We start from the raw sequence: 24,147 nt of genomic DNA, 5'->3' as shown, positions 1-24,147 counted from the left end.
TGTGTATTTACACAGGCCTTGTGTCAGGCATTACAGAAATGCTCACCAACATCAGCCTCAGCCTTCATCTTAGTCTCTCCAGGAAGAAAAATATGGCTGTAATCGGCAAGCACCAAGGGCAGCTAGATAACTCTCATGAGGATTCAACATCTTTGAATATTCCTTTGCAATAAAAGTTACAGTACAATGTAATCTACAATCTTATCAGATAGATACAGTGCATTTTCTCAGACTATGCTTTGTAAACTAACAATAAAAGTTATTTCATAGGGACACACTGACCATTACTTGAACATTACTTCTAAGCTCCTCAAATCAACAAAATCAGATCACCTTGATCACTCTAATAAATGAATATGGGCTGAAATTTTAAGCTTGTTGCATTAGAACTTGGCTAGTGCCAATACTGATGCTTAAAGTTCACAAGACTCACTCATCGTCTATACCGCTTAATCCTGTATACAGGGTTGCGGGGGCCTGCAGTCTATCCCAGGAAACTTAGGGCACGAGGCGGGGTATACCCTGGACAGGGTGCCAATCCATCGCAAGGCACACACACACTCATTCACACACTACGGGCAATTTGGCACTTAAGCACTTAACTCGACTATTCTTGTAAATCAGAAAGAGATACTTCCATATTGTTACAATGTTATTACTTGCCATTCAAGCACAGCAAAGTGCACTTTAAAGTTAGATTTAGCGGTTAGTGTTTTAGCGGGAAGAGCTTGGTGTGCATGAGTGGGAGTTCAGTCATCACCCTCATCAACTCCATCCACTTAACTTTTAGAGAACTAATCTCTGCAAATACTGTATTGTTTAATATTATTGTGTTTTTCTTATTTAAATAACCAGCACTGCCTTACAGATAGCTAAATCTCATTAGCTAGACTTAGCTATACACTGATGCTGGTACGCAAAAAAATACAACCTTGGTAAAAAAATAACTGTCATGCCAGTAGTGTGGTGTAATGTAGCTATTGGTATTCTATTGCTTTCACATCAAGGAAGGGCTTTAAGTCAGAGTAGCATTAAGGCTAAGAGCCTGCCAGCTTTTAGCTGAGTTACCAGAGTGCAGAATGCCGAGCTCCAGCAGCACCTGCCAAACCCGAGCAGCCATCATCCTGCACTGGACAAACACACACTGCTCCAGCAGCCACTGCACCAGCTCCACACCAACATAGCTCCTCCTGTGGGTGAAAACACACACACACACACACACATATGCACACACACGTCTCACACTTCAGGAAGATGTACCGCTCCGTCTGCTACTGCACACATCATCAGTGCTAATGTTGAACAGATTTCTCCCACTTTGTATCTAAACATAATGACTTCATTGGTCTTTTATGGACATCATCGTAGCACAACTGCTGAAACATGCTTTCTGAAATTTAGTGTGTGTTATAATCATTTACATAAAATGTATATATAACAACCTACGCCGCACATTTTAAACTGGAAAATGCATCACATTTGTGTTTTTCCTTTGTTAACTGCGAATAGTCCATTATTTATTTTTTACATAATTCCCATTTTGTTCAAGTTTCTGTGCTTAATGATAATGAGATCTGTCGAAAATATATCATTCAAATATAATCTAGTTTATGCCACAATTTTAGGTTCATTTGAGTCACACTGTTGTTTTTGTTTTTCGGTTCGAGTCTAGCTACAACTATGGTTTAAAAAGGTACATTTATTCCTGTGCAAAAAAAAAAGCATGAGAAGTGTTCATGTCAAACCAGGACTTTTGATTCCATAGAATAACAGATTACAATTATAAGAGTAAGAACTCTGTTTATTTCTCTATATAATCCCCTGCTACATTAATGCACTTATTCCGGCTTTTCACTAGTCCTGGAATACCACCAAAGTAGAAAGTACACCAGAGCCATGATCTGAGCAATGAGCCTGCTTCATGTCTGAAACGCTGGCCTCCCAGGAACTCCTTTAATGGCCCAAAGGGAAATGGCTTGGTGCGGGGTGAAAACTGTACAAGGGAATTTAAATTTGAAGTTTTCTGCAAGTTCAAACGACAAGTTCAAAGATCAGATGTTCTACTAGCTGTAATTTCACAGGAACGACTGCAGTGGGCTCCGAGATCGTCATTCATGGACATACGGCCATCTTTAAAACATTTGCACCATTGTAATTTTTTTACAGTGGCTAAGAGTCTCATCACCGTACTGTGCTTGAAGTCTTCTGTAAATGTCAATCACAAATCCTGGTTTGACTTGAACTTTCCTTGTTCTGTTGAAAAGCCTACAAGTTTTTTGTTAAAAATTCACGTTTTATTGTTTATGCAAACAAAACTCATTGTGCAGCGCTGATGCTCATCCTCATTTTCTGTGTACATATATGCAAAATATTATTCAACCCTGGTAGCCTATTGTTATTAAAATTGTGCTATTTCGTACAGCAAACACCAATTACATGCTTGGGTTCTATTTATTGAATTGTAATATTAAGTAATTTACGACTAATTGATGTCCTGACGTACATGACTGCTTTGTTTATTTTTCCTTTGTTGGGAAATGACTTGTGTGTTTTATTCGACGAACGGTTCAACTGGTGCTACAGGAAATTTATGTTCATCTGCCAGAGGAGTCACTACAGATACACACACGCCAAAGTCACTCGTACAGGGTTATCTGCCTTCACTAAACACCAACACGAACACATCAATACACATCATATTGTCATACCTGATGATTCGTGCCAAGTGGATCTTGTCTTTGGCTGGATACGGACCGTGGGATAGAAATGCATTCCTCAGTGCGCGACCTGCACAGGGAAAGCTCTGAGAGCAGGACTGCTATTGGGGGAGAAGGAGAGAGAGAAAAAGAGAGAGGGAATTTTTATTAATGTGTATGTGCAAAAGAGAAAGAGAGAGAGAAGGAGAGCGAGAGAGCAATGCATGATGTAAAGCACATATTCATAAATGGGTCAAGGACAAATGCAAGTTCCAAAAGTGCTGAATTGATGCAATAGGACTTAACTTTACATTTTACACTGTTAGCATTAAAATTCTCTCTGTTTTCCTGTTTAAAACTCTTTTATAAACTTTCATTGTCTATTAACATTAAATTATTCTTCATGTAAACATCTTCACAGGACGGCAGAAAGGTGAGGAAGGAATGACATCTCATACATATTCACCATCTTCTGGTAATCACAATAGCTTTTTCGCCAAAAAAAAGGAGGAAAAAAAAGAAAAGAAAAACGAAACAAAACATGTCACCTTATAAACTTATAAATAAACAATTAAATTAAATACAATAAAACTTATTTAGGTCAAAGACAATTTTAGAAATGGCACAGAAAATTCTCCTGGTTTTGCTGCAGAAATATACCACATAGATGTTTATACTTTCTGTATATTTAAAATGTATTTTTTAATCTAACGAAAAAGAAAGAATGACACGTGTATAATAAAACATGTTATACCACAATGCAGTCAAACTCTTAATTCTAACTGGTCGTTAACTGGGTGATTAATTATCCATAAGAGCAGCTCTGACAGTTGTTTCATCAATCAGATATACAGTATTGTGCAAAAGTTTTGAGCCCCTCATTTCTACATATAAAATGAATTTATTTGAATGTTTTACTGTGACAGGCTGCAAAGTGCCTAAATTCACAGCATTACAAACACTAATCGGGGGATTTAAAAAAAATATGTGAAGAAATGTTTTTTTCTTTTAAACAGAAAAAAATGCTGCTAAAAATTCCACCATAAAAGCAATAAAACACCTTATGATGTACTGCGAGTCCCTTATTCATTATATGATACTTTGCTCATTATATAGTATGAGATTTACTCCTTTCATACTAGAATTCAATTATAAACTGTAAGAGTCTGAAAAATCATTATGGGGGTAATAGGTCAAAGGGGTCAGGGTTAAGACATTTAGACTATGGTTCAGAAGGTCCCAAGTTTAAACCCTATGACCACCAAGTTGCCACTGTTGGGCCCCTGAGCAAGGCCCTTAACCCTAACCTGCTCTGATGTATAATGAGATAAAAATGCAAGATGCTCTAAAAATGCTCTAGATAAGGCCATCTGCCGGATGTGTAAATGCATTAAGATGGTGTTTGGAATTTTTGTCTGTCCGTATGTCTGTTTATTTGTGCATGCATCATGTGAAACTAATTGAATGAATTTTACTAGGGTTTTTACAGGTGAATTTAGGTGTCCAAGCTTGAGATAACATATAGTTTTGTATAATTATGTATATTTGTATTTCTGTCTCCTGATCAGGAAAAGTTGCACTCAACCATGATCTGTGCAACTTATGTTTCCCCCAGTGTCCACATTCACACTGATCATATGATGTGTATGATGATGGGATGACTGCACATGAACACTCATTTTTTTTAGAAAAGAAAAAAAATCTGCATGATTGTGACATAACAAATACAAGCTTATTTTGTTAATCAACTTTTTTAACTATTAGTCATTTACTGAGTCTTTGCCTGTCTCTCCATCTGTCTTTTTGTCCCTGCTGTATTCTGGGTGTCTCTCTGTTAACCACAAGTCTTCATGATTCTGTTTTTGTCTCTGTCTGTCTCCATTATCTCTCTCTATCTTTGTGTCTGTTTGAGACAGATAGAGACAGAGAAACAGATAGACACAGAGACAGACACACTATCTGTCTTTCCCCGTCTATCCCTGCAATCCTGCTGGTCTCTCTTCGTCTCTATCTGGCTCTTTGTGTCACTGTCTGCTTCTCTCTTTCAGTCTTCTTTTCGTCTCCTTTCCCCTGTCTCCCTTTCATGGGGGTCTCCCTTTGTATTGTCTCACTCTGTTTTGTGCTTTCTCATTGTGTGCGTCTCTCTATCTTTGTGTTCATCTCTCCAGTGTGTCACACTGTCTCTCTGTCTCTCTCTAGAATGATTCCTGCAAATGATTTATAGTTATATAATGATTTTATAGTTTGGGGATTTTGGACAACAAAGAATACAGAGGAGTAGAGAGGAAATCTCTCACGCGATGAATAAATGAAGAATAAAAGGACATAAATAGGAAGGATAAATGTGGCACATGAGGAGAGAATTTAAAGGATTTTAAACAGATGAGGATCCTCTGCAGCAGAATTTATCACAGACCTTTTTTTTTTTAATAACAGGGTTAATGAAATAACATTTACTTAATTTTAGCACTTTAAACATGTTCTTTGTTCTTGCAAATCTCTTTTCTCTCTTTTTTCTTATTAATTAACCCTTCCAGCCACATGAGGATCAATCAGAATTTTTTTTCCCCATAACCGTCCATCAGAATGCAATGGCATTTAAATGTCCTTTGAACGTCTTCAGATTTTTGACAGGTTTAACCTTTATATTATCATTTTCCACTACACAATCAAATCCTTATGAATAAACTTTTAACAAGGATTGCTCATAAATTATGTACAAAATATTCAGTTTGGAAAAAAAAAAAGGAAAATAAACGCATTACGATTTCAATTCCATGTCTTCAACCCCTTAAAATCTCAGCTTATTAGTCACTTAATTCATCTTAAAGCTTATTATTCAGTAAGTACGATGAATTATTCAGTGACTACAGTGAAGCTAATGGGAATGGCGTGTCATTACGAGCATGAGGAATGTAAGTCAGGACCCGCTGACGGCTCCTGGGAGATTCAGAGATTTAATTTGATGGATTTTCTGCTTGTTTTGTTCACTAGAGATTCATTAGTTTAGTATGTCAGGCACATTAGGTTTAACAGCGGCTCCGGATGGATGAAGTGATGGTGGAGACAGGGTGGTGGAGAGGTATGTAATCTCCATGTATAGAATGTTCAACATTGTGTTTCTTTTTTCATTTATGGCTAGTTTTGTCATTTGGAGCAGTTCTAGTTCATGTTTTGGTCACAGATCAATTCACTTTCAATTCTCAGAATATTTGAAACAAAATTTGAATCAAGAAAATTTTTACATTTTATTTTATAAATAAAAAAAAATGTCAAACAATGTGCATTCTTGTCTTTAAATAAAATAATTTAAAATTGTAAACAAGATGACCTACATGTTCACTATACCTTAAACATGAAACGTTTGACAGCAAAATTACTTTTACTCATTTTGCCAAATTATTATCTAAAACGCTTGTCTATATAACCTTATGTAATAGGCTTTAAACTTCCATGTTTTAAGCAAAGCACGACCGATAGCAGGCTGAATTTTGAGGAAAAGCTGACGCAGAGCAGAGAGAGAGAGTGAAGCAGAGAAATAATATTATAAAATGTAAAATGTGATGGTTCCGAACTTCTTCCACTTATGGATGATGGAGGCCACTGTGCTCATTGGGACCTTCAAAGCAGCAGAATTTTTTCTGTAACCTTCCCCAGATTTGTGCCTCGAGACAATCGTGTCTCGGAGGTCTACAGACAATTCCTTTGACTTCATGCTTGGTTTGTGCTCTGACATGAACCCTCAACTGTGGGACCTTATATAGACAGGTGTGTGTGCCTTTCCAAATCATGTCCAATCAACTGAAACTACCACAGGTGGACTCCAGTTAAGCTGCAGGAACACTTTAAGGATGATCAGGGGAAACAGGATGTGCCTGAGCTCAATTTTGCAAAGGCTGTGAATACTTATGTACATGTGCTTTCTCAATTTTTTTTTTTAAATAAATTTTCAAAAATCTCAATAAACTTTTTTCATGTTGTCAATATGGGGTGTTGTGTGTAGAGTTATGGGAATAATTTAATCCATTTTAGAATAAGGCTGTGACATAACAAATTGTGGAAAAAGTGATGCGCTGTGAATACTTTCCGCATGCACTGTACACTGATCAGCCATACATTACAGTATAAGCTTAAAACCTTATGCCCAATAGTGTGTGGGTTCCTCTTGTGCCACCAAAATAGCTCAGACCCCTCGAGGCATGGACTCCAGAAGGCCTCTGAAGGTGTGCTGGCATATCCCTAGCAGCAGATCCTTTAAGTGCTATAAGTTTCAAGGTTGGGCCCCTATGGATCAGACTTGTTCGTTCAACACATTTACATTTACATTTGGGCATTTGGCAGACGCTCTTATCCAGAGCGACTTACATTTTTATCTCATTACACATCTGAGCAGTTGAGGGTTAAGGGCCTTGCTCAAGGGCCCAACAGTGGCAACTTGGTGGTTGTGGGGTTTGAACCTGGGATCTTCCGATCCGTAGTCCGTAGTCCAATCTCTCCGAGTCACATCTCATGGATGCTCAATCAGATTGAGGTCTGGGGACTTTGGAGGCTGGATCAACAACTTTAAAATTTACAGCAAGAATCAGACGACACAGACTGGCCGTTACTCCTCACAGGCATAAATAAGCCTTGGGTGCCCATGACCCTGTCACCAGTTTACATGTTATAATTAATAATAAATGTTAATGTTCTGTGGTGTCAGTGTATTCATGAGTGATTTGTGCACAAGAGATGTGAGATACACATACTGTCTTGGGAAGCTGTAGCTGATGCTTATAATGTTCCTTATGATCTTTAACAGTCTTTGTATTTAAAAAGGTTTTATCTACAATCTATCTATAATCTGCTGTCACTACTTTCTGTAGTACTGGCCTGCTACAAAATCATAGTCAAAGAATTAGTCTGACTATATATATTTTTTTTTATTGAAACTTAACAAACATACTATTGATAATTTTAAACCGCAAACACAAATGCAGGTTGATTTATGTAATTGTGAAAAAAAGTGGGAGGTGGAGTTATAGATTTTTGAACAAAAAAAATCTCTTTTATTTAACCCAAACAATTTTAACAAATTTCTCAGCCATTTTTTTAAACCATTATGAGTCAAAGCAAACCATGCGCAAAATATTGTCTATCAATCCACAATTATTTTTGCTTTATTAAAAAAAAAACTTTTTCTTTTCAAAACTGCAAAAATGGAGTTCTCACATTGCTGTCAAATTGTCCATATAAATAAATTAAATTATCAATCTGCCTGAAAAAATAAATGAATAATAAGCAAGCGAAGCATCTGACTCAGGGAACATTATATTATGTAGGGAAACATGATGAGTTCTGTAACTTCAATTGCCAGTTTCTCAGACACCACAGATCACAAGGGCCATGAGATGTTGGTGTTTGAAAAGCAATAAAGTGCTCATTTTAAAAATTATAACATGGTTAGTTTACTAAGACATACAAGGGTCATTAAAGTCAAACTGTAAATGTCAATCAGTTTTATGCCTTCACTTAGAAGTAATTTCTTCAAATCCCAGTTTGACTTGAACCCCCATTGGAGATTATGTGCTGGTTTTTGCAATTTGGATTCATTGGTGACATTATAAGTGGAGATGATTTCCTTTTTGGCAATGAGGATCTTGCAGACTCACCACAAAAAAACATCACGTGACCAGTGTGTTCTTTGTGTCTTTTGTAACTCTACGGGATGCACAGATTGGGACTGTTGATGCTCAAACAGTGCAAACATATTTCTTAAATAATTAACAGAATGCTGGTATTACATTTTTTTTCACATTTTCATGATGCACATTTTCATGATCACATTTTTGCATCACAATGGAAATGAAAAACACAAAGCCCTTTGTTCTGATTAACACCCTCTGACTAATCAGAACTGAGAGCTGTGGCATAGCTTTGTCTTACTAATATTGAAGAGGTTTCGACATATCGTCACTGCAACCTAAAATCTAAAAGGTGAGTAATAGAGAACACACAAGTACAGTTTTTACAGAGTACAGTCTTTTCACTTGATTATTTCTTAGTCTTATTCGTCTACTGGAGTAACGCTTTCAGGTGCATAACAGTACTTTGACCTGCCTAGAGATTCTTGACGACAATTCATCATGCAAACACTAATCGAATATATCCGTAACAAGCCAAGCAAGCAGAAAATTAAACATGCAGTACACAGAAAGATAAAGGACATAAACACAGGGAAAGACTGCAGCATGATTAATGATCTTAAAGGGGAATCCCACTGAATAGCTAAATCTTGGTTAGGGTCCAACTTTGTTTTAGAATCTCCTCCTTTATTCGTTTTCTCTGAATGCACCCAATTTACAGCGGTTACTTAAAAAAAACTTTTCATGATGTTAGATGCTAAAATTTTTATTCCACAATGTCTCCTTTCCAGGTCAAACAAAGAAAGGAACTTAAGCCTGTCTTACTATTTTAGAGGACTGAATAGACAAATACATACACATATACACCTGATTCATGTACTCAGGGTAATCGCTGTACTTTGATACTATATTTGAGAATCACAAATAAATATTCAAATGAATACGTTTGTATTATTTACATTTTTAGTTGTTAGTAATACCATAAAAAACATGCAAAATTTACAAGGGGCCTTTAAGTCAAACAAGGTGGGGGTGTAAACATTTGCACTGAAATGTATACTGATGTTTCATGGGAAACTATCAACAGTGTTAGAAATTGTTTGTTTTGGAAATGAGCAATATGCAAATTGCAATAGCGATTCAAATATTTAACGTATTTTATATATGATTGTCGTTCAAGTCAAACCAGGAACTTGTGATGAAATTTTGGGTGAACGGCGGTCTAAAACATTTACAGAAGACGTCAAGCACAGTATACGGATAAGAGTTTTGGTCACAGGAAAACATTTGAACGGTGCAAACGTTTTATGGATGGCCGTAAGTCTTATAGAAGGCCGTACATCCACGTGAATGGCGAGGTCGCTCAGAGTGTACTGTAGTCAATCCTTCACCAACACCACTAGCACATTACAGGAACTCGGTTTGAGAGTTATTGCCACATCCCCTGTACAGTCCTGACTTCACTTTAAGGCATTTCCACATTTTGGACCATTAAAAGGAGTTCCTGGAAGGCCAGCGTTTCAGACATGAAGTATTCAGTCCGATCATGGCTCTGGTGTACCGAGACAACTTTCAATCTTGATGGTATCCAAGCACTAATGAAACACTGGGATAAGTGCGTTGGTGTAGCAGGGGATTATATACTGTAGAAAAACTATGCTGTGTTATTCTGCACAAATCAAGGCCATTTTTGACTTGAACGACCCTCGTAGATACGTACAGTATAGATACTAAGACCTAAACATATCGACCGTGGTCAGTCTTTTTTTTTTTATTTGAATTTCATGTATCATAATTTAAAAAATTGGATCCAGTAAAGAATTAGAAAAAATTTTGATTAAATGCTGTTGAGTCAAAAATCATTTCCGTTATAACTTTTGCTTTAAACTGAGTTTTAAAGATCAGAACAAACATTGGAAAATTGTTCCCTTTTCATTTTGATTCACCTTTTTCTTTAATTATGAAGCACAATTCTAGTACAATTAACTCACACAAGCAGTATATAAAAGGAGTAGCCTACCTTGGTCATGGAGTGAACGCCAGCGCTGGGTCCAGGGACGGTGTCAGGTGACTGCTGCCAAGACACAATCAATAAAAACAAACAGAGTCATAATCCTACTTAAACAGCACAGTTCAGTTTCCACTGACTGATAATGTGATAATGGTGAAGCCAAACACATGCTCTATAACCAGCCTCCTGTTCTTATATACTGTAAGAGCCGTGTAGGACTGTATACACCTTTACAGCAAGTCAAAGAGTGTTTGTGGAGCCTTGAAGCCAATAAAGGTCAATATTGACAGTTGCTTTATAAATGAACAGACAGACATTATATTCTGTGCCTGCACCAAGTATTATATGATGGTATATATGATGCTAAGATGGCTAAGAAATAAAACATCTCAGCAGTGCAATGCAATTCATTTACAGCTTACTTAGTAATTGCGCGATCAGTGTTTAAATGCTTTAAATGAGGCTATCATTTTATATATATTTTGGAAAACAGTGTTTTCCTGGATAGAGGGAGAGTCGAAAAAAAATGCATTCTTAAGCCCCTCATTTGTTCATATAAAAGTTATGGTATTTTGGTAGTTTCGGCAGCAACCTCATTTCCCCTCTCGTCTTTTCCAACCACTTAACATTCAGCATTAACTGTACACTAATCAATGTCATCTGCACCTGTTTCTCACTGGTTCATACCTTAAGTTAAATGGGTTTTAGGCTTGAATGATTCATAGGTCACTGTATGGCTTAACAAACAAATACATTCACCTGAAACTGCTCAGTTACACGGACTGGACTGAAAATGAGGGCCAAAAAAGCCCATAATGAACTGATGAACTGACTAAAGAAAAAAGCAGCTTTTAAAATCAGTCTTACATTTCCAGATCTTTTTAATTATCCACCGCTGATCTGTTTCATTCAGATTCTCAACAAAGCTAAAGTGATTCTAATTTCTTTGAACATTCCACAGATTGCAGACGCATGCCGAATTCTGACTCCGTCCCAGATGCTCAGCCAGGCAAGGGTACTTCATGATTCAGTCTTTTACACTAGCAGGCATGTGGACACAGTTTCAGTGTGTTTATCTCAACCCTTACACCCTCAAATGCCAGTATAGATAGCGGCAATATTGTTAAATATATTAAGAATTCAGCTAAAATAAATAAATATATCTAAATAAATGAATCATTTATCATAATAAAGGCAACAAAACTTGATCTCAAATAAAAGGAAAAATGAGCGGGGTTGCAGAAATATGTGTTAAGAGTTTTATTTGTTATTTATGTCACAATTTACGATTCTGATGGTGCTGACGAGCTGCTTACACAGGGACTTCAGATCCTTCTCATACAGTAGATACATTTAAAAAGGTGCAACTATTGATATGGTGACTGTGGTCATGATTTCTATGTGGATTTCTATGTAGATTTATTGAAGATTTTTGAACAGAGTCTTCAGTGTCAGCACTTTCTAGCAGTCAAAAGAAAGTCTTCTGGCCGGAGGACATCTTTTCTCATATGCATTTTTCAAGTCTTAATAGAGGGGAAAAAAGGGAAAAGCTGATGAATTAGAAATCAGGAAATGAAACAGCTTCTATAACAGCCATGATAACTGGACCTAACTCATTTTGTAGATGGCCCCAAAATGGTAGATTTTTAATTAAAAATAAATAAAGTAAATTGCAAAAAAAAATAAAAATAAAACACTTCTGTGTAGCAACATTATGGGCAAAAATATATTCAGGGTAATAACAGTAATTACAGTACCGTTCATCCCAACCTGTTATTGATTGTTTCCCTATAACAGCATACCCCTAACTGTTTTATTCCTTAATATATACAATGTGAGGCAACCTTCTACACTTTCTGCTGTTGGAAGAAGGACGATTTTGCCCTCCATTTAAAACAAAAATTTGTCAAAATTTGAGATAATACATATCAGACTACTCTTGTTTAAGGCGCAGGTCGGGTGCCCCTCTAAGATTAAGTGCTACAAACAAGCTGTTGGAATACAAACACAGAAATCAGAAGAGACAGACAGAAAAAAAGAGAGATAATATCAACAAAGCAACATATCTGCTGGACCTAGAGTTATCTCTGTGGACGCTAAAGCATGTGTGGGCTTTGTTTTGGCTACAGTGAAAAAGGTGTGCGTGTCCCTATAGATTTGCTGTGGGCAGAGGGCACCAAGCTTGGCAGCGAGAGCAGCAGACAGTGTTTGGGTTGAGAGGGAATTGAAGCACACAGGCTGGCTACTCAAGCACAAAGATGTGGAACAGAAAACGCGGCAAGCACAAAGCCTTCCCACGAAAGAGCAATCTTACCGGAAAACAGAAAGACAGGCTGGCGCAGACACACAGTGCACATAATCAGCTTCCTCTCCTTCAAGGACTCATCCTCCTCTACCTTTCATCACCCCTCCCTCTCTTTTTCTCTCCTCTAGGCCTTGAATCATGACTAGCATTTTCTTACATGGGGTTATTATGCGCGTCTTGTATCTGGATTGTATCCAGAGAGCATGTTAATTAAACTTGCCATTAAGCGTGTCTTCAGTTAATCAATGTACAATATTGAACGTAACTAGGGTAATGGATAAAGTATAGCTATTCAATTTATAACTTTTTAAACTCCTTATCTTATTTATCACTAACTAACCTAGCTAGCAAGTTTGATATTTATGTGTAGCTAGTCCAGTAGTAAGCTTTCAGTAGAGATATCTAACATTCATTAGCTAGCTGCATTTTCTGCCATATTTGTTATATTTGCTCTATTAGCTAGCTAGCTATTTAGACCACACTCTAAAGATTCATACTAATGTCTCACTTCTTTGCAAGATTTAAAAAAAATGGACAACCACTTACTTAATTTTTATTTAACACTTAAAGGTAGTTAGCATGTGTCAGTCATGTGTTAACCTATTTTATAGCTTTAAGAGTTAGCTAGCTATTTAACAGCAGGGTAATACCTTATTTTATTTACATTAATCATGCTAGCTGCTTAGCTGTTTATGTGTAGCTTCTCCAGGTATTAAACCATGACTATAATCAGAAATCTCTGACAATAACCAAATAGCTATACAGTATATAGCGCTGCATTTTATAGCTCTGTTAATTAGCTACTGTAGCTGTTTATACAGTTTATACAGTAGCTCACATGCTCCAATGACATAAAATGCCCAAAATAACATAGCTGAATGTAATTAAAAGCTGACAATAATGTCCCAGCTAAATAAAATGATCTTTAATATTTAAATTGCTTTAAATATTAAACTTTAAAACTTTAAATCTCTACTATTTAGCTAATATTCTCCAATGAGTAACGCTCATTATAATGGCAGTTACACTTTGTTGTTTTTAATGCTATCTCAAGTTAACTTTATTTAAAGCTACCACTTTGAAGTTTTCGAAACCTTATGAATAAATTTATTTCATGAAGCCCGTGTAAAATCATAAAAGGACACAATTATGTTCTTGATTACATTTAGCACTCCCACATCACCCCATTGCTTTGTTTCCTGTACTGGCATTTAAACACTCATGCTTGCCTACAAACTGAAACCAGGCTAGCCAACTACCTGGAGGCACTCATCTATCTCCGCTCTACACCACATCCCCACTGAGCCTCTAGCATAGCTCGATTTCACCCTCCAGAAGAATTGAAGATACGGGAAGGATGGCTATAATGTCTCTCCTTTGTGTCTGCACTCTGTTTTCTAACTTCTCCCTCTTTCTCTAATATTTTAAGCACGTGAGAATTTTCTACTAGCGTAAGAATGGAGGAAAATATAAAGCACTTCAGTATCTGGATAAGTGTGTCTGTTAAATGCTGTAAATGGAAATGGAATGTAAATGGGATGTAAATTTCAGCACGTGGCACAGTATGTATGATATGGTTTCCCCCCCTTTTTCTTTCTTTTTTTTTTTAAAGCAGTTGCCTGGCTACCTGTGCCGTGACGGCAGCTGCAGTGAAAACAATGACAATGCTTTCCATTGCACCATTCTCACTCTATTTCTTCTGTTAAAACTATGGCTACGTTTACATGCAAAGATTTTAGCCAAGCTGTATAAACTCGTTTCGATCGCAGATTCCAAATGAACTGTTCAGATGTATCCTAATCTGTGGACAGTCTTAGTTTATATGGTATATATAGTAAGTTATACTGTTATACTGTAATCCGATCTGGTTATGAACATATGGGGAGTGAGGTTTGGCGTCAATGTTACCATAACAACAAGAAGCATGTGAAACCAGTCAGTATGAAAAACTGCTTAATCGCACAGCTAAACATGTAACATGAACTATGTTTTCTAGCTTGTCTGATTTATTGCAGAAAGACTGCATCACGAAAAGCATCGGACAGTCAAAATCAGACAGAAATGTTTGGATGGATATTATCTTTCGAATTACTGCATTAATAAAAGGATTTCTCATCTTGTTCGATTTGATTGAAATGACATTTGGTTTGGGCACGGGTGGTATACTCTTTTCCAATTAAGGTGCATACATTTTAGTCAGATTACTAACAAATAGGTTACAGGATCATAAGCACCCAATGCTCGCCCATGCCCACAGAGTTCAAAGGTCAGCCTGTCCGGTCTGATCCCACAGTTAAGCCAATCCAGCACAAGCCACAGAAAAAAAGTGAATCCTGATCACAAAAGGAAGACAGCCAAACACCCTGTGCACCACTGTCTGCCATACACGGGGCCAATCAAGCAAAGAGTTCTAGGGCATCGACCCGACCTCCAAACTCCCCAGATCCCAATCTGTTCGAGCATCCATTTGATGCTCCAAACAAACAAGTCTGATCCACCGAGGTCTTACCCCGCATGCCCACAGCAACCAAAGGATGCACTGCTGATTGTTGATGTCCGAGGGTCAGACAACACAGCACACCCACAGAGGCCGTGCGGAACCACACCACGAAGCACAAGTAGACTGGTGGCACAAGGAGAACCAAAATTCTTAGTGGTTTTATTGCTAATGGTTTTAATGATATGTCTGGCTAAATCCAATAAATGACAACATTGCAAATGTTTTTTTTCCCAAGGAAATTTTGAAATGATGTGTTTTCTACAGGTCCAGACAGACTTCAAATATTAGCCACACCTTTACATGAATGCAATTACACCTACACTGTTACGCAGATGATTGTTGATGATGTTCCGACACTCAAGCTGAACAAAACGACCAATTTGTTCTAGGCTGAGCTATTTTTTGTGTACACAGCTGACATATCACTGTTGACCATTCTCAGCTCTAGCTAGAGCCTGATTATGAAAAAGTGAAAATGTTGCTGAGATGAAGGTTTGGTTAAAAAAATAAATAAAGTAACAACTAGATATGTGAGAATCGAAGGTGTGAACGAATCAGAAATGAGGAGAAATGACTGTAAAAGGAAAACAGGTTCTGGAGTTTGAAATAGCTTTCTTTTTGACGCAGACCTGAAGGCACTGCACTTCTGTAGGAATAAGGAGTGTCGGATTCACACTGAGAGGGAAAAAAAAACAGAAAGAGTACGAGAAATACAAGAAAGGGCAGGAAACAATGGAAGGTGAGCGAGAAGAAAGAAGAAGAAAAGGGGCACCCTGGTGCTGTTATCTATGTGCAGACATCAAAGCCTCTGGGAGGAGCATGTTCCTGTGTGCAGCATGTAGAGTGGAGTGGGTGTGTGGGTCATTATCTGTGAGAAATGGATTACTCTCAGATTAGAGTGCTCAGTGAGGCTCGGCACTGGAGCTCCGAACGCTCTCTCTCTCTCTCTCTCTCTCTCTCTCACACACACACACACACGTACATACACGTAAACTCTGCTTGCAGTGACACGACTCGCAAATAAATCTGTCACGTCAGATGAGCGTGAAACGAGATCAAGAAAATCAAACAAGCTCACCCCTTCTTTGCATTTCACTACGGCAAACAAGTACAGGAAATCTACTTGAGGTGTGCGTCCACCTGGCTGTCTACACAACAAACACCCCAGTACGCTTATGCCATATACACACACCAGGACATGCAGAAATATATAAAGAAATATATAAAGGATTATATTTTTCAATCCTTTAGATCCTCTGGTGTCAAATATGCTCTGCTTACAGCTTCATCTTCCTCACATGCTTTTCCTATACTAGTGGAGGAATGAAAGCTTGTTCACTAAGCACTAATATTCCAGCAGAAGGAGCTCCATGTTGCACGACAGATTGCAAGTGTCAGCATCATCAAACAAACCTCTTAATACCTATAATCAGATCTCAATTATAGGTAACTTTATTTAAACTTTATTCCTGATTTCATTTCCAGGAATCAAGTGTCTAGTTTAAAACTCATAAAAAACAGAACATCAATACTGACAAATCTACAACATCCACTGCTATAAATAAACACCTACGCAGACGTTAACAGCCCAAAACCAATCTAGTTCCCCGTCTCAATAAACCAGATTAATGGATCAAACCACATCATTGTCCTTTCTCAAGTCTATTTGCACAGAGCCCTCAAATCAAATCAAATGAGACGGAACCTCCAAACTGCTCGCTAATGGATAAAACTACAATTAAGCAAGGAGGAGTTTTGAATATTAATGCAGATGGTATGTACAACTGTTCTTGGTACAGCTTATCAATTTAAAAACGGAAACATCTGAAAACTTTAAAACCAAAACTCTTTAATCTTCATTAAATCATGTGCGAAATAACTCCAGTCAGAACACATTTGCTTTTGCCCTTTAAGCATCTACTCAATTTTAACACCATGCAGGAATAAAATATGTAGCCAAAATTATATCATGTTTGACCTTCACACCTATCAGACTCCAGGTTAGAATATTCAATACATGCAAAATCCGACATCTACAGTACAGTACACTATGTGCAATAAATGGAAAGTACATAGATTTACTATATATACTATACAGTGAAACCTCGGATTGCGAGTAACGCTGTTTGCGAGTGTTCCGCAAGATAAGCAGAGATTTTTAATACATTTTTACTTTGAAAACGAACAAGTCTTGGTTTACGAATACCGAGTATCATGTATCACGCATGCGCTTCTTGTTTTAATGCCGAGCGTCACGTGATCACAGTTGAGCCAACGGTTTTTCTCTCTCTTGCACTGCAGAATTGTAGGTAATCGTCTCCCCTGCTCGGTCTTAGTGCTCTTCTCTCACTGGTATAATCAACATCCGTGCACGCGTGTACTGTTTACTATAACACTGTGACTACGAGTGTTTGTGTAAAACATATTTTATTTTCTGTCTGTATGCGTGTGTGTACAGCGCACGTGTAAAGCAACATCAAGTCTCATTAGAGGGGTTAAATATCCATTTTCTCTCTCTGTATCAGCCTGCTCTTTGTACACACACACACACACACAGACCTCTTCTACTTTCGCCTTCACAGACACACACACACTCTTTCTCCCTGCTCTACACAGAAACACTGCTCTGTCGCGATTCTTATGTAGAAGGTTAATTTGTTTAATTTGTTTTATTTTTACTTTACAGTAAAAGTGTGACACTCAATCATGTGTCATTAGAGAGATTTCATGTTTATTCTTTCAATAAAACAGTGTTTCCGTCGTCTGCGCGTGTGTGAAAAGAGTGGAGGAAGAGTAACTGTGTAAGACGAGAAGGGGCTCCTTACTTTAGCTTTACACACACACATACAAAGCGCCTGCGCTCACAAACGGAAACACTTATCTGTCAAGATTTATTTTTACTTTTTTTTAAAGGTAAAATGCAGGTTAATTTTATTTTTTTATTTTTTTATGTATTTATTTTTCAGGTCCGTGGAACGAATAATTTGAGTTTCCATTATTTCTTATGGGAAAATTTTATTTAGTTTACAAGTGGTTTAAAATACAAGCCCGCTTCTGGAAAGAATTATGCTCATAATCCAAGGTTCCACTGTACCTTTATTCTTATAAATAATGCATGCATGAAATGATGTACTGTACATACCTTTATGTGCAAAATTAAAAACTATATTCATCAACAATGGCATGGCATGATGTGGCCCAAGTCTTTAACTCACACTTTATACCTTGACAATTTGTCAAAGCTTGCATTTTCAGTTAAAGAATACATGTAACAAAGCCTCTACCAGCTTCTTTTTTATCTCTGTTTTAATAAAAAAAAATCAGCAACTCATCATGATGTTAAAAAGAAACAGAAACAGCAAATATGCTTCATTGATGCTCCCCAATGACAAAAAGATTTAGTGTATGATTGCTGCAAAGCGCTGACACTAGAGACTCCTTCCTAAACCTCCACTATGCCGACAAGTACTTAGTGATGCACAATTAGCTGCTAAAACATTATATAGAAATAATAAATTCAAATAATAATATATGCATTGTTGGGAGTTTATATATGGTTTGTTGATCATTTTAATAATTATATGTTAATAAATAAATGTCGACAAACATTCTTTAAAAGAGGTGGCATGATGCATAGTGGTACAGTAAACACTATGGCCTCGTACCTCCAGAGTCGAGTCAAGTAAAAGATAACTAGGACAAGACTTGTACAGTCTAAAAGTCATGAGCTCCTCCCCAATTCTAAATATTTTGCCTATTGTATTTTTAATGTATCCTTGATTAATAATTCTCCGGGCTTCCTAAAGGACGTTTTTGGCTTATATTTTTGGCAAGTTATTGGGTCTCATTTTCAGTCCAGTCCTTGTCATAGGAAAGTTTAAATCATTCAAGCAAACCAACCAAAAAATATCTAATTTTCGGCATGAACCAGTGAGAAACAGGGGCAGATGATGCCAGATGATCAGTAGGGGGGAGATTGTGTCCACTACAGAGTCCCCCCAACCTACAGTATGATGTAGTTTCCACACTAATGTCTAGGAGAAAAAAATCAATCCAGACCTTTAGAATAAGATAAAGTGAAAACAAAAATCAATTTGCAAGCAGCTTCTGCAAATGAAGAAAAGTGAGGTTTCTGAGTTTGCGCCCTGTTATGCAATGTTCAGTCATTCGTACGCAATGTTCGCTCTATTCGATACTGTCATTTCTTGCTTAGCCATGTGGAAAATAAAAGTTGGAAACGATCCATACAATGGCAGCACAAGTTCCAACAGATCTACATAGATCCACACCCCAAAAACTCTGCAAAAACAATCGTCCCCACTCTGAATGACAAGTATTCCTATGCTTAATTAGGCTAGAAGACATCAAGCAGTTGATCTGATACCGTGGGGGTCACCGTGGGGGGGGGGGTTCATTGCGTTTGGCTACAGATAATTAGCAGGAAAAGCACAAACGTCAGGTCATGGAAATGTGCGGCACAAGCAGGAACTGATACAGTGCACACTGACTAACTGCAGATGACAGTTTACCTGTAGACTTGAGTGGGAGACAAGTGAGACAGTCCAGTTTTCATTTTAAAGTCACTCAGTCATCACGGCCTGGTGCACCTGTCTACAAGGGCATGTCTCATTGACTCACGAGGATGCCTGTTACACGCGTTGCAGAGCACGAAGGATAGAGACTTTCGGACTGAAGTGGACAGTCTTTTTTATCAATTTTAAGCACTTTTAACCTAGAAAAGTAAAACATACTATTGGGAACATTACAGATAGATAAATAATTAGAAACTGTGTTATGAGCTGTTAACAATTTACAGCTGTTTATTTTCCAATAACGTCAGTTTCCAAAAGTGTTTGATTAATTCTATATCAATTACTCAATGACATCATACTTTTATCTGCTTTTAAATACAATAAAGTTTAAATATTTTTTTTCCAGATGAGTACTGAAGGAAAGCCTCCAGACATAGGATCAGTGTGAGTGCTTTTTCTGTTTTTTTTTTTGTTTGTTTTGTTTTTAATAACCCACAGTAATGCCTTCTTCTTCTTCTTTTTTTTTTTTGTATTGACATACAAACGCTCTGAATTCACAGGGTATATTTCACCCAAGTAAAGTCAGCGCTTAGAGCGAGTAACCCCTATCAGAAGGCTTTCTCACCCACATGTCTTTTCCCCTTCAGTGAACTGCCTTTTGCACTGAGGGAATTTTATTTGTTTGGTCTTATTCCTGCTTTGGCTGAAAAAAGCAGATAAGCATTAAATTTCACATCTCCTGTTTTATCATAGTAAAGTTATTCATATAATAAATGTAACTGCTAAACTGGAAATGTTGCCCCCCCTCCGTGTAATATTATAGAGTGCATTATTATATTTCTCAGCATCGCGTGGTGTGAAGTACTGCTACTCATCATGCTCTAGGATATAGAAATGCACCATATAACCTAAAGCAAAATCATGCAGCTTTCTACCAATAGCATTTCATGTAAGATCTTTATTACTTAATGAGGCAACTAGCAAATCAAGCAGTGCTCCCAAATAGCAATAATAGTCCTTGTGGGATTTGGAGATGTGTTTTAGTATTTAAACTCATTTTTATAAAAAGTTTCTTACGTAAGAGACGAGAAGATAACTTTCCATAAGACATATTACAAAAGTTGAAATTATATTTTCGCCAGCCCAGAGTTTTAGTTACTCAACATCTTTCAGCAGATACTGCCAATTGCATCTTTCTATTTTTAAACAAAGATCTGGTTTGTTCATTTTGCCATTTTTAAGATTAAAACAGCAGTGCAGTTTGCAAAACCTCCACTAAACTATCATTACTGTGCATTTATACAAACACTACAACCTAATTTTCCCAGTTGAAGCTAACTGGTTTGACAATAACAACTACAGCTACAACCATTGCAGACTGGTTTGTAACATAAAAGTACAAATATTAGGAATGGAATTCTTGCTTAAGACATCAAGCTAAATACATTAGAAATGTTAAAAATGAAAGATTCACACACACACACACACACACACTGTGGCGATAATGTTTGTCATTTTTCCCAGTTGCACACATTTGCATCTCCACTTAAACTGAGCTGTGGCTGTGACTCATCCAAACACCCACTGAAACTCTTCTGAAACAGGCTCAGAGCACAACATAAAACATTTAGTGTGGACTCACTCACAGCCTTTTAAACACAAAAACATTAAAAATACACAAAAATGGCATCTTCATCATTTTGAGAGTGTATCTTTATGTCGTTTTGTAGTCACTGGGAATTAGACTGCAAATATTGTCATAATGATTAGCAAATGATAAACCATGCAGGTCTTGAGGGAAGTATGGTGCCTAACCTGTTCTTACATCACAGTGAGGTAAACCCAAAATAAAGCGATAAATCAATAAGGAAAAGTTTTTCTGCAGGAAAACATTTTACCCTTAAGAAGAGTTTTTCACAATACATTTAAAGCAATTTTAGCATTTGTAAAGAGGTGTGCAGTTTCCTACTACATCATCTTGCTGTTGTCCATGTCTTTGTGTCTAAAAGCAAGTTAAATATTAAATAAATAAATAAATAAATAAATAAATAAATAAGCAAGTAAGCGTTTATTACAGTGGGTAAAGATAACCATTGGCAGAATTCCTGCTATTTGTAACTTTTTACAATTTCTTTGTTACATGGCAAATAACAAACAAACAAGCAAACAAACATAAAAATAAATAAATAAATAAATATTGCCTGACAAAATGCGTTTTTACTTACTTTTGATTTGTAACTTTTTTTATATTTTGTTTATTATTAATAATTTAACCAAGTGAGGAAGCAAGCAAACAAACAAACAAGCAAGCACAAAAATAAATATATCCAATCACATTTGGGGGGTGGGGGAGGGGGTTGTCCATCATCACTAATAACTCTTTCTTGGACTTCGTACATTTTTGTAAAGTACTATCTATTAAATGTACTGTAATATTAAAATAATGAATAAATGAATGAATTGGTGGGAAATATAAACATGGTCCATCATATTTATTTCTCCTATATTTTTCTCTTTTTTGCTCTTTGTATATTTTATGAATTGATATCAATTACTCACTCATCGTCTATACTCCTTTATCTTGTGCACAGAGTCGCAGGGGGTCTGGAGTCTATCGCATGAGGCGGGGTGCCAATCCATCGCAGGGGATATAAATTTGTGAACGCCAATCAACCCAATCTGTATGTTTTTGGACTGTGGGAGGAAACTGGACTACCCAGAGGAAATCCACCAAACAGGGGGAGAACATGCAATCTCCATGCACAAAGACCAGAAGCGTGAATCGAACCCGGCCCCTAAAGGTGCGATGCCACAGTGCTAACCACCAAGCCCCTGTCCCACCAATATCAATTACATACAATTTAAAATAAATGAATGAATAAATGAATACGAAGTAACATCAACCACCAGTCACCATACATACAGTAAAATGTGCGCAAAAACAGCACTCTGTCATCCTCAAGTCTCCGTGCAAACACCAAGCTTCTGTTAAGGTGCATGTGGTTTATTATGGTGGTATAACAGGGTGACAAGGATGTCAGTATAATAGAATGATAATATGGTAATATAGTAAGTAGTGTGACAGTATGCGGCCGTCCTGTAGCCATAGCTTCGTGATCATGCACTTACTTTCCCTGCATGTTATTCTCAGCTTAAATGACAGCAAAATTAAATATTGTTTGGCATGTAAAGTCCCTGCGGAATATCACTGAAATAAAGATCGCTGCTGTGTTTAACTGTTTCTGTCATGTACAAGAGAGAAAATAACGAGGTAGGGATGCCTACTGGAGACACACACACACACACACACACACACCACCCTGTCTAGAAATGTATTCATCAAAACAGATCCACTCAGGTATTAAAAAGATGGAGTCGGTATTAAGCTACATCCAGCGTCGTGATGAGGAAGTTACAGGAGGGGAAGGACAGCAATAAGCCGTCAGGTGTGTGTGTGTGTGTGTGTGTGTAGGATTCTTGTTGCCTTAGATACGGTGGGTGCAAAACAGCGGATCCTGTCTTTACGCATTCTACCATACTCACTAAATCAATTAACACGCGAAGATGAAACCGATTCAAAAATTGAAAAGATCAAAAGGCGCAGAAGCGCGTGCGCACGGGCGCGCGGAGAAGCCGTTAATAATGCAACGCGTCCTTTAAAATAAACGCGGGGGCGACTGATCCTCATAAAAAAATGAAGAAGAACAGCTTGAATGATTTTGCTTGACAGGAGAAGGACAAAAAAAAAAACACCTAGCAATCATAATTAAGATGCAATACTCACGCTCTTCTTTCTCAAATGCAAGCCGTGCTTCAGTAACCCGGGCAGGTCTCTGATCTTCTGCTTCAGCTGTACCTGCTCCCGCGCGTTGCGGTTCCATCGCCAGGTCCCCAACAGCCCGTCATCCGCGGCACTCTCCGAGTCCTCCATGTCTCCCCGACCGGAGAGAGGCTTCACCCGCCGTGCACCATTCCCCGAGACAGCGACTTCCCGCAGCACGCTGACGCCGAGGCGGAGGCTCCCTGCTCCACCCTGATCAGAGCGACAGTGCGGGAACGCGGGCTAGTGTGGAGCTGAGTGTGTGCGAGTGTGAGTGTGTGTGGGCGGAGGGAGGTGGAGGGGGAGGAGGTGCTGGTGGTGGTGGTGGTGGTGATGATGATGGTGCTCCAGGTGCAGCAGGGAGCAACCATGCATCACTTCCACCTCATCCTCCAGCCGCAGGAGATTTTACCTCTGACAGCGTCTCTGACTCTTGAAGCAGTTCACAACACAACTGGTCCGCACAGCTGTTTTACGTGCTGAATATACGCGTTAATGTTTTGCATCTGGATTAAAAATCTAACTACTCACATGGGTGGCATTATAGTCCTTCTGTTGTTTCAATAAACTCTTTGTACAGGTAAAAATTGTTAATAAAAATGAATGCAATCTTTAAAAAACATTTTTTTTTCTTTTATTCTACAGTATACCAATTACCA

General features: G+C 37.7%; 1 protein-coding gene across 1 annotated transcript in view; it reads right to left on the bottom strand.

Annotated features, from left to right (window-relative positions):
• Positions 1-23,737, bottom strand: part of rapgef5a (Rap guanine nucleotide exchange factor (GEF) 5a) — a 93,220-nt gene extending 69,483 nt beyond the window's left edge. Inside the window, exons 1-4 of the mRNA XM_053492604.1 lie at positions 23,453-23,737; positions 10,341-10,394; positions 2,709-2,818; positions 1,069-1,190 (exon numbers count right to left, since the gene is read on the bottom strand). Coding sequence (XP_053348579.1) covers positions 1,069-1,190; positions 2,709-2,818; positions 10,341-10,394; positions 23,453-23,599 — 433 coding nt within the window. The 5' untranslated portion in view covers positions 23,600-23,737. The remainder of the gene's footprint in view (positions 1-1,068; positions 1,191-2,708; positions 2,819-10,340; positions 10,395-23,452) is intronic.
• Between the last annotated feature and the right edge of the window lie 410 nt (positions 23,738-24,147).

The sequence above is a fragment of the Clarias gariepinus genome, chromosome 3, assembly GCF_024256425.1.
Source record: "Clarias gariepinus isolate MV-2021 ecotype Netherlands chromosome 3, CGAR_prim_01v2, whole genome shotgun sequence".
Lineage (NCBI taxonomy): Eukaryota > Metazoa > Chordata > Actinopteri > Siluriformes > Clariidae > Clarias > Clarias gariepinus.
Note: the sequence above shows the minus strand (reverse complement) of the source record. Positions and strands in the feature narration are given on the sequence as shown.